Genomic DNA, 12,091 nt, shown 5'->3' with positions numbered 1-12,091 from the left:
CTGGACTAAGGTAAAAATATTTAATTTATCCAAAGTAATAAAATGATTAAGGGAAAGTGAATATAAAAGCCTCACAAGATACAAGTGTAGACAAGCATACATCTGAACTAAAATAAAAAACTAATTGAAAACCCTTAAAGAGACAACCTTAAAATGTTGTCTTTTCCTAGTAACTTTTTAACTCAGGATGAATCAATAAAAACCAATTTGATCATTCATCTTTAACCTATTAAAAGATATAAATTGCAAACTTAACCTCACTTTGGTGAAAAAATGCATTTTGCAATCAAAATACTCATAATGCATGTAATTCAATAATTAGGTAATTTTGCACTAAAAATGTGATATGAATGTATATTGAAGCTTATTGGGTGTGTAAAATGGTCATAATTAATTAATAAATATGTGAAAATAATATGTCTTATCACCATAGTTGTTATATTAGATGAAATATGGATTATGATAAAAGTGAAAGCATTAATCAACTGACTTATAAGAGCCTAAAATAATGACCCTTTTTATGCATTCATAGTATATGAAAAGATAGAACAAGTGCTTGTCCCGTACACTTTGTAAGTGAGCTATTTTTAAAATTATCATGATAAATTTGGTTTGAGTTCATACATGAATTGCTATTTTTGCTTTTTCATTTGAAACTTTTAGCCATTCACAATACTCATAATCTGTTAAACCTTCAAGATGGTCAATGAGCCACTCGTGATTCATCTTGAAGAAAGAAAAATCAAACTCAAATCCATTATCTACTCATAAATTCACACTAACAAGTATTTACATAGAAAATATCATATCTCAACTTAGAGTTCAAGGTTCAAATATTTCTCTTTTATTAAATTTTAGAATGGGCCTTCATGTGATGTCGTGAAAAGTTTAACCTTTAATTAACTAAGTAAGTGAAGTTAATTAAGTTAATTAATGTGACATGTAGTTATAGAGAGTTAATGAATGTTTTAGGTTGTGATTTCAACCCTATGATTGAGTTCGAAGCAAAGTTGAGCCACCCTACATCAAAAATTAAGGAAAACAAAAGGGAATGGTTTTGAACCACATGTCGTGATGTGTGCATAGCATGCTGTGGCGCACAAACTAGTAAAAAGCGAGGAAGGCCTCTATGTACTATGTGTTACAACATATGAATAAAATTTTATAAAAATAAGTCTGCATCAAAGTTAGAAAAATAGATAAATGAAAGGAGAAAAACTAAAGAAATGCAAGGAGCTCTGTTAGGACTTGCGATTTATAAGTATTAGGAGTGTTTTTGAGCTTCTAGATATCAGAGGTAAGTTTTTCAAGCTTAAATCTCTCTTCTCTCTTCCATTTTATTGAACATGAAAGTTAAGGTTTATTAAAAAAGATGACTTTTAGTTTATAGAGGCTATAGTTTCAAACCTATTGATTTAAATAAAGTTAATATGAGTTGTTTAGGCTATTCAAACTTAAAATTTATAACATTGTAAGTTTTGATAGCTATAAAGTAATAAATATCCAAAAATCCATCATAAATAGGGTGGTTGGAGTAATATGAAGCCATTAATGGCTAATTAAGAGTTTAATAAAGTTAATGTAAGTTAGAGAAAGTTAATAAACTTTATAAGTACTCTTATATGTGAGGGAATTAGGTTGTGAGAGTTGAAAACATTGATTTATATATTGAAAATTATCATAAAAGGGATATTAATAATTAATATTATGATTAAATGTAGAGTGACCATAATTTGGCACCGTTCAAGCTTCGTGAAAGCTTGAAAGTAGGTAATTGAGAGGTAAAACTTCAACTTTTCAAAGGTTTAAGGTAATCAGTGAAAATATCTCTTGAGTTTTTATATGTTAATTGATTTATTGATCTATACATTATAATCAAAGCGTGTGAAATTATTTGAAATGCAAGTGTGGTATAAAATATTTAAAAATCAAACATTATAATGTTCGCAGAGTTCAACGACATGATTTATATGAAGTTCTATGAAATAATATTTGTGAAATTCAACAGATGTATAAAATGTGGAGTTCAGTGAATGTTTATAGGTATAGTTTAATAATATGTTATTTTTGTAGAGTTTAATGATGTGATATGATATGAAGTTTAATGATTTGTTATTATATGTTTATAAGCTAATCACGTGTGATGTGAGTATGATGATAATATTAAGCACACTTGTAAAGTGAGTAATTTACATGTTAAAAAATATCGCATTTTATATATCACATAATCATAAGACACGGGAGTTCTCATAAGACGAGGAGCAGTGAGTTTAAAATCATATGATAAGACTATCATTGGAGCTTAATGGTTTGCTTAGATTTATTTATATTTGTTGTCCTACTTATTTGATGAGGAATTACCTATTATGTAATAAAGGACTCGAACCCACTCTTATTTTTTACTTGTTTGATAAGGAAACTAATTTAGGGAGAACTACACCTTACTGTGTGAGATTTAGGGGAAATCGTAAACCACGGGTAAGTCAAGCAACATTGGCCAGGTAATTACTTTCACGTGAATGTCCAAGATAGTCTCATCTCATAAACGATCCTCGGTGTGTAATAGCCCATGATTTCATATTGAAAGCATAAGAAAAATATAAGTGAGGTTTGATCATACAATTTGTGATAAAAGGGTACATGATTGTCTATATTATGTCCCTTATATTGAGAACATATGATAATATATATGACTAACATCATGATTGTGAAAATGGAATTGCAAATGATTGATAATGGATATTAATGATGAAAATTGCATGTACGTGTTTTGAACATGTTAACTTGACACGAGTATGATCATGAATGCCTTACATATGAAGTAGTCAACATGCACCAGTATAAGTTAGGCATCAATTGATTATTGAGTAGTTGTACTCAACCCTCTCTTTTAAATATAACAAGAGCTAGTTCATCAGGTTAATATTAAAAGAAATAGTCTAAGACATAAGATTACTATCTTGTTTGTAGGCCTCATTTTCATTTTGATTATTATATGTATAACTTGCATGATATTACCAACTAGGAAAATACATGTTACTGGTTTACTTGCACTATTAGATTATTAAATTAAACTGTGTATTTTAGGCCCTATGATGTATACGTATTGATTGTAAAATCTAAAATAGGGTCAAAATACTAGTGTCAGTTTTTTATTGAGAAATAATTTGATTGTAAAATCAGTGTTATTAGTTAGAGCTAAGTAAAACTTCTTTGTAGGCACTTAGATCACCTCAATTAGATGTTAGATAAAGAAATGAGACACACGAAAAGTTTGCTCCAACTGCTATAAAAAATGTGTCATGTTCCTTTACCGTCAAAAATGTGCCAGGCAAATATGCCACGGCATGCCTTTATCTTCAACTACACTATTTTTAATTTTCAACCTTATTGCAAATGCTTCAATTTGTTTAACATCCCATGCCTTCGCATACACTTTCTACTCTAATTTTTATATCAATGAAAGTATGTTAAAGTGTTTTAAATTTTGAAAACTTAAAATTCTGTTTTGTAAAACTTACAAACTTGATAATCATTTTGAGTTAATCCCTCAATTACCTTAATGTCAAAGTTAATATAAGATTAGTAAAGGAGACCTTACATAGCCATTGTGCGTGCCTTGTCTCATATTCTTTTTATCCCTATATATAAGATGTAATCACACACCAATACAATTTAAAATCACAGTAATTTTTCAGTTCTTCCCTAATTATATTAATTAATATTATGACAGTGGTAGATAAAGCATACAATCAATATCTTTCCTTTTTAAAAAGATAAAGGAAAAATTATTTAATTATTTAAAAAAATCATAATACTTTTTATAGTTAATGACAAAATAAACTTATAAACAACACTATTTAAATAGAAACAGAGGGAGCAATTCTTTTTAATTATTTTAACGAGTTAATAACATGTAATTATGCCCGGTTGAATGTCCTGTATATCAATTCTACCATATCAAGTTCTCAAATAACAACATACTTCCATGTCAAGGAACAAGAACTAAGATGCAGGGGCGTATTTGAATCCCAAATACTTATTGTCAGGTAGAGACGTGTAAGTGGTGGAATAATCGTTGAGGCTTGCACTATATGAAGTTTTAACGTCTGTGCAATTCGGAGAGACCACACCTTTCTTCTTCTTCTTCTTCTTTTATAAATTTAATTTGTGAAACTTATAATTTGACATCTCTCATCATATTTTCTAGTCCTAATACAGTATAATTTTCATTACAGTAATACACATTAAGCTTTAAAATTTTAATTTTAAAATTAAACTACTTTATTTAAGCTCAATAATGAAATAACATCATATTTTTAAATATTTCCATGAGCCCACAAGTTGAACTTTAATCCCAACACAATGCCCTACAACCTTGCTACAATAAGATAAGAGATTCACAGGCTTGGCTCCTAGATACCCCAACATCCATATCTAAGTGTGGGACATCATATCTCATTAGTTTAAGGTGAGATCCATACCATCACCAAGCATAACGTTAATATAATAGAAAAAATCACATCCAAGAATCAATTAAAAAAATTATTTACAAATAAAAATCAATACACAATGAATTATTGTTAAGATAAAAACGTAACTTATTTTTTTTAGATGAAAGTTGGCATTGATCATTGTTCGTAAATAATTTTTTGAATAATTCTCAGATTTGATTCCCCCTCCATAAGATCGTAGAACTCACAAAACAACAGGTAAAAACCCATCACGTTTCTGCTCGTTTCAGTTTCTGGTTATACCCCAACTACGATATGAAAATTCTTCCAAAACATGTCAGTGCCGCTGGCAGGTAATGAATGGCGACAGTAAAACTGTAAAAGGTTCGTGACAGTGACGCATGGTTTTTCTTTGTTCGATCACACAAACATACATACAGACAAGGTTGAACCGACGACGCAATGTGCAAACTACAGATCCTGCGTCACATCAAGACCCCACATCTAAGTTCTCCTATAGCTTATTGCCAACTCAGCATGAACACCGTTACAACATAAAAATGACATGGTAAATAATATCACGGTTAAGGAAGCTTAACATGAAATTGTCCAGATCATCGTGCCTTCAAGTAATCACATGCCCTTCAACTTCTCCCCCACATCGCCCCGAACTAAGCTGCTAATCTCGTACCGGTGTTTGATGCACAGTGCGTGTAATTCTGCCCAGTTTCTCCTCTTTTATTTCTTTCTGGGAGCTGCAAGAACGCCAAGAAAAGTGATTTTGAATCACATAGAGTAAAAACTCAAAACAAGCTAAATACTAGAGCAGTTAGATATTTTGTCAAGTATCATTCAAAATGCTTTAGCTTCCCTGAGTAGAAGTTGACAGGTTTTCAACTTCTGCTTTACAGTCAAATTCTGCTTAACTGAGGAACTTCTGGTTTATATATTAAATGATAATTGGGATTTTAGAATTCAGTTTCTGGGGCCTTGGGATATTTTGTCCCGAGGTTAGTGTACTAATTCCTAAAATTTAATTCATGAAACGCAAGAAACTATCAACAATTACAGTCTACTTCACTTTTTGAGCCCACTCAACGAGAACCTTGTTCCCAGAAAGTACTGGCTTAAGATATGTTGTCAGTAGTGTGGTGTTAAAACTGGAATACTAACCTAAACCAATAGCTTCAGAACTCTTCATGATCCTCATCCTCCTGCATGTTTCAACAAACATCCTGCAAAGATTTTAGGAGACGAGTACATAACCACCGGTGACAATCAAATTAAAATGATACAAATTCGTTTTGGACAAAAATTTAAAGTGGCAAACAAAAGCATCAATCATGCATGTCTGCATTAAGATTATAGCGATGTGACTTGGAAGCTTAAAACTCAAAAAAGCAGATGTGTTTTCTCTCTCTTTCTTTCAGACACATAACTTCTGCAAACCAAATTATACGAGATAATAAGAGTAGCAGTTTTTAAACCACAATGCTGCAAGTATTACAGCTCTGTAATATAAATTTGCTACCCTGGAAATTATTTATCAATCGATCAGTACTTACTCCCAGGGAACATCACCCACAAGCATCCAGTCACCTTCTCTGTCCTCATAAGTAAGAACAAATTCAGACCCTCGAAGCAGATCCCTCATCTTGCTTTCATTCAGCATCCCGCTACCCAAAGTTCCGTTGGATCCACATTGACCTGAAATCATGCCAAAACAAGCAGTAACTGGATCCAGGCAAACCAATCAAGAATCTCTTCTTTACTACAATAGTGCTAAATTTCAATGTATCAAATCAAAGCTTTTTCCTACCTATGGTAAAGCAACTGAACATCTTCTCCAGAGAAGAAGATAGTTCTGGATATGCACTGTAATTCTTCAAGTCTACTTTCCTTAAATATGGAGCACCATCCATGCTGACCTTAATAAACAGTGCTTTTCCATCTACTTCTTCAGCGTTCTTTGCAGTAGTAGCCAATAAAATTTTTCTTTGTGATCGTATAGGAGGCCAACCCACAACCTGTGCCCTGCCACAGAAGCAAGATCATATATCACTATCAGCATCAACACTACAACATCAAATCCCCACTTTCCACTTACTTAGTAGCAGGTGCACCGTTGTTTTTATTTGCAGAACCATTATGATTTGGTCTGGTTTCATTCACAACATGGGGACTCTCTGGTTCCACCTTTGTTGGTGCTGCTTCTTTCGCTTTATCAAGCATATAACTAGTTTTCAATCCTAAATTAGGAGAAGTTCTGGGTGACAAAATTGTATTCCCCTCCGAATTTGCCAGGAAATTCCCCTGCATAAAGGATGAGGGACTTGTTAGCGTAATGCGCAGCAAAAAAGTACATGTCTCTTAAGTGTAACTTACCTTGGAGAACTCATTCATAGCTTCTGAGAATCCTCTTTTGTTACCCAAAATGGCATTCTTTGACGAGCGGTGTTGATCATCCGTTGAAGGGTGCAAGGGAAAAAGAGGTTTCTCATCAAATTGAGTTGAACTTTCAAAGCAGCGATTATCTGAGTCCTCTCTTTCAGGAGACTGAGATCCCGGAAGCCCAAGCCTCAGCTCTGTTGCTTTTAGGTTCAGCCTAGTTTTACTCTCATTCGAGAAGGACTGATCTGAGCTGTCCACTGAAGAACAATCAGATAATCCCATGTAGTCGCGTTCTTTCAATTTGGAGCTGATGAGGCAAACACTTTCCATGGTAGTTGAGGAGGCCAATAAATTGACATTGCTTTGACCTTTGTCCTCCCCTCTGCCGAGCAGCGGTGTTGACATTAAAATTCACCCGAGGAAACTACCTGCTTCGTACACCCTATCAAACATAACAGCATTCGACATTGTTCCGTGAACAGGCACACTGATCGAGTAATTTAACGATACTACAACACGCAGAACCTCCTAGTCGGCATAAAAATAGGAATCAAAGCAAGCAAGAACAGCTAGCCACGGTCGATTTAGAAACAACAAGCCCAACAACTAATTATCTGACTAATCCATTGAAGCGCACCTCTGCTCGCAAACTATTTGCTTTGTTTATAACAAGAGTGATCAGTGAATACGCAGGCAACAATCGCCAAGCATTGATATTAAATAACGCAAAGTTACCAACACTTCAAGATTTAGAAGCAATATCTTGACAAAGATTAGCGGGAAAAAAAACGCAGGATAATGTAATAAGCTCGGGAGGGAAGAAAAGGAGAGAGGAAACTAAGCGAGGGGAAGCCGGTGCTTTTCCAGGTAACGACTCTTCTCTGTTTGATTCGTCGGAAGATGAAAGGAGAAGCGAAGGAATATTAAGTGGCTGTGCTGGGTAAGAAACACACTACTGAGTAGAAAAGGAAGAACCCAAAAAAGGCAGCTGCTACCAACTACTGAAAAACTCCGGGGAAAAAAGAAAAAGATAGGTAGAAAATGTCCACCTATTGTTTGGGAATCAGTAAGGGGGGAAGAGAAAGAGCTATACCAGGTTGAAACAATGAAAGACGAAAAGAATCGCAGAAAATGAACTATGAAATCCGAAATGAATGGCTCGGTTTAACCCTCGAAATTTGAAGCAAAACTTGGAAGCTGAAGATTCATAACATTTTACCTGAATAATAACAGATCAGAAAGCTGAAGAAGCAACAGAGGTAGAATGGCTATGAGGACTGAAGTGAGCACAGAGAAGGTGAAGCAGGTAAACGAGAAACAGAGAGCAAAAGATTTAAGGTTTTCCTGTTAAAATCCGCCCAACAATACTCGTGCACCCAAGTCGAAGGCCAAGATTCCCTGATAGTTGGAAACAACCGTTGATTCATTCTTAACATAAAATAGCTTTACGCATGCATACGACATATGACTATTGGAGGCATTCAAGGTAAGAAGCTAAGCCATATTCCACAAATAAGATATGATGCTGCCCCAAAATAAATAAACTATAAACTATTCCTCTGAAAATATGCCCAGCAAGTTGGTATCATGAAATAATTTACACGGTGATTAACGAATAAACTTAAACCATTCTTCTGATTGTCTTGGTTCTAATTGTCTTGCCAAGAAAAATATTGCTTTGATCAGTTACTTCGTTTAAAAGCCGGCGGGCTTACGGAGGGTTAAAATTATTCTAGTGTGATTATGACAATAAATGAGGTGAGAAAGAGGATAATAAAGAAGGAATCTCAACTGTTAGGTCTATTAAAATTTGAAAGAGCCTGGTTGATGATGGGATGAAATATACATGACTTGTTGATGGGCTCGGTATTGGCTTTTTGTTTGATAGAAAGCATCAGGAACTGGTACTACGGAATCCATTTAGCGAAAGAAAGTGGACAGATGTCGTTTGATTATTCACTAGAGTGGCCATTATCTGAATAAATAAACAATATATTTGCTTGCCTCGAGTTTGCCAAGAATATGCCTATTATGTTAGTGGCAAATCTAAGGGCTAATCAACTGACTCGCTCGGCCCATAACCGTTTTTTTATTTTTTAGCTCGTTTGCAATGATATGTCCTTTAGATTTTTGAAAAAGATTCTAAACGTGTATTAAAATCAAAGTTTACGTATTCTATAATTTTATTTAATTTCTTTAGTGAATTATCTTTTTTTATATTTACCTGGAAGATAAAAAAACAACGACAAACTTAATATCTAAGGAATCATTCATAGCATTCAGGTCAAAAAAAGAAGGAGTCGCTGGTAGCCACGTGGCCATTATCTTGACTTATAAAACTAAATACCTTAGTGAATTACTCCTTTATTAAAAAATATAAAATATTTTTCATTCTTCAAAATATAATCATTATTAAAAAAAAAGTATTCTTATTTATAATGACTTTATATTTATTATAAAATATTTAATAGTGGTAAATATAAAAAAATAAGATTAATTTAAAAATAGATAATTACTTTATTAACGGATAAAATTCAGTTAAAAATGTCTTATATTTTTTGAATGGAAAGAGTATTTTTATCAATTTTAAATGCATATGATTGACAAGAAAATGAACAAAGATGTTTTGATTGAAAATTTAAATAAATTTAAAGTGTATTGATAAGTTTTTATTTTTTTATAAAATATGTGTAATAATTAGAGAGAATCTGTAAAACGATCGTGCGACTAATCACCCCTCTTTTCGTGATAGCTCGTTTAAAGATAGACATGCATGTATATCGGAAACCTGGGAACATGGCAGACAAAATGATCACGAATTTGTTACTATTTTGCACTTGGTTGCATGAGCATACAAGATGAATGGATGCTCTCAATAATGGAAAATTACATAAAAACACTTCAATAATCTTCTAGGGTTTGCATGAATTGACTTAAATACAAATCATTTTCAAGACTGAATGACGTGAATTTTGTTACAAGTTGGCAAGTCCTTAATTAGTTATCTTCTCCTGATGTTACACCTCCATATATATATATATATATATTTTGAAGTTCAAGACCATTGCCATTAAATTTTGATTTTGCCGTTACATTACCAGACTTATACGTACAGTTCAAACCTCTCAAAGCTGTCGCCGTGTATTTTTTTTAAGAAAAAATTAGACAGAATTTTTCTCACTGTCTTAACATAAAAAAAAAAAATCCTACAATTCAAGCTTAGCTCGAAGGGAATCCGATCGTCATGGTTGTCACATTTTTTCAAAGTTTCCACGTAAAAATAATTTCTGATGCAGTATCCCATGAAAAGACGCTAATTACTAAGGGGCACTGAGTGGCGTTGTCAGAGAGGTAGCACCGCAACAGACGCCGTTAGAAATCGTGAAAAGGGCTCAGTGTAATAAAAGATTTTCTTAAAAGGCATAAAAATATTAAAATATAACAATAAGAAGAGCAAGACCTAACCTCTCTCCCTCTCCATTCAAAACTATTAAAACATTTTTTGAAAAATTTATATCTATATATAGAGAGAGTAAAACTCCATCACGCGGTACTATTTATCTATAGTTGGACAAATAGTGCTGTAAATTTTTCTTTTTTTTTTAATTTAACCTGCATATATTAATTATTCACGTGGGATCCACAACAAAAATTTAAAAAACAGGTGTGGAACCCATGATAAAAACACTTTAAAAATAATCTACATATGTGTAAAGTTCATATGGTAACCATATATTTTCTTAAAAAAATAATTCCCGTAAACTAAAATTTCATGTGAGATCCCCATTAAAACATATTTGCAAATGTAAGATTCATAATAAAAAATAATATAAGACCTAATGTTTTTTATAAGGGTAGGAACTCTATTTATTATGTGTTGGTTTTATTTTGTATATGCATAAGATAATTAATCATATTATAAAATATAATTTTAAATAATAAATCATAAAATAGAATTTTTTAGTGCAGTGAAATCACAAACTTATTTTAAATAAATTATAAAAAATATGTGTATAATTTGATGGATAACTTCTATTATTTCAAATCTTAACTCAAATAAAATAACAAGTTTTATATAAAATAAAATTAAAAATTATTTTATATCTTTAATATATTCGAGTAAAACAAAATTTAAAATAGAATAAATTTAAATTAAATTTAAAATTTGCGTAAAATAACATATCACGAGTACCCGAAAAAAAATTATTTTAAATTATTTTATTTTTTATTTTGTGCTCACCCTTCAAATAATTAAAATTCATTACAAATATTCAAAACAATATGTCAAATAAATGTTTACAATACTTTTAAACAAGTAAAAAATATGCACGGTTCAAAATCTAGTTAATTATAGGATATTTATCATCTGTTATTCATAGTTTGTAATATGCATAAAATAATTAATTATATACGATATACAAATTTCAATAATAAAATATAAAATATAGTAATTTATTATTTAAAACAGTCAACTTATTTCTATTTGCTTTTTTATGTGAGAAAAATTTAAATCAATTCATACATTTTAAAAAAATTGGTTAGTCTTGATAATTATGTTTGAAATTGAAAAATTTGAATTAAGATGTACTTGTGATTAGCATTTTATTTTTTTCTAATTTAATGATACTATAATTTAATAGAGAGTAATTAAAGAAAGATGACATAAATACCGTTTGAAAATTATTGTTTTACTTGTAAAAGAATGACAACAAATCATATGAAGAGTTTGCTTATATTTAAAAAAGGTAAAATATATAATAAAATTTGTCAATAGATTACGATAGAACTATAATAATTTTGTGAGACACATCATATTTGGATTTAATGATTGGATAAATCCTATCGTTTAATGAGTATCACATATGACACAATAATAATTATTCACTTTACTCAGATTGTTATAAGACATTTTGTTATAAAATACTAAAAAACAATCAAATCTTAAAATTTTAAAGACGACAACGAATGCAAGGAGTCTTTTCACTGTGTGAGTTATTTTAAAATTTTATAAGAAAATATATATTAATAATTTTCATGTATTAATATTATTTAATGATATGATTAATATACTCATCGAATGAATATATTTAGATCATTTAGAGAATTCAAATTCAAGATATATCACTATAGTTCTATAGCGATCTAACTATTTAAAAAAATATTTTAAAGATACTAAAATTGTTAGCATTGAATGATGTAGACAACTATAATCAATTGTGACTTGAAATTTATGGTTTAATATATCT

The 12,091-nt window shown here is 31.3% G+C and overlaps 1 protein-coding gene across 2 annotated transcripts; it reads right to left on the bottom strand.

Annotated features, from left to right (window-relative positions):
- Window positions 1-4,698: 4,698 nt before the first annotated feature.
- On the bottom strand, window positions 4,699-8,333 carry LOC129294746 (auxin-responsive protein IAA8-like). Of its 2 annotated transcripts, none has more exons than XM_054933219.1 (7): window positions 8,065-8,333; window positions 6,840-7,273; window positions 6,562-6,767; window positions 6,274-6,488; window positions 6,020-6,161; window positions 5,628-5,689; window positions 4,699-5,209 (listed from the first exon to the last, which is right to left on the bottom strand). In XM_054933219.1, exons 2-7 carry the CDS (start codon window positions 7,248-7,250, stop codon window positions 5,193-5,195), a joined length of 1,053 nt encoding a protein of 350 aa, XP_054789194.1. In that variant the 5' UTR covers window positions 7,251-7,273; window positions 8,065-8,333; the 3' UTR covers window positions 4,699-5,192. The 2 variants fall into 2 exon arrangements, with proteins under 2 accessions (XP_054789194.1, XP_054789193.1); XM_054933218.1 differs by having other exon boundaries at window positions 6,840-7,287; window positions 8,065-8,331.
- Window positions 8,334-12,091: the final 3,758 nt, after the last annotated feature.

This window comes from Prosopis cineraria, unplaced genomic scaffold (genome assembly GCF_029017545.1).
Source record: "Prosopis cineraria cultivar Desert tree isolate PC_DT_omini unplaced genomic scaffold, ASM2901754v1 PC15, whole genome shotgun sequence".
Classification (NCBI taxonomy): Eukaryota; Viridiplantae; Streptophyta; class Magnoliopsida; order Fabales; family Fabaceae; genus Prosopis; species Prosopis cineraria.
Note: the sequence above shows the minus strand (reverse complement) of the source record. Positions and strands in the feature narration are given on the sequence as shown.

Coding starts and splice junctions, on each gene's coding strand:
- LOC129294746 (XM_054933219.1), bottom strand. CDS start 7,250: ATGTCAACACCGCTGCTCGGCAGAGGGGAGGACAAAGGTCAAAGCAAT. Junction 6,489..6,561: donor AACGGTGCACCTGCTACTAA/GTAAGTGGAAAG, acceptor CTTCTGTGGCAG/GGCACAGGTTGTGGGTTGGC. Junction 5,690..6,019: donor GTGGGTGATGTTCCCTGGGA/GTAAGTACTGAT, acceptor AAATCTTTGCAG/GATGTTTGTTGAAACATGCA.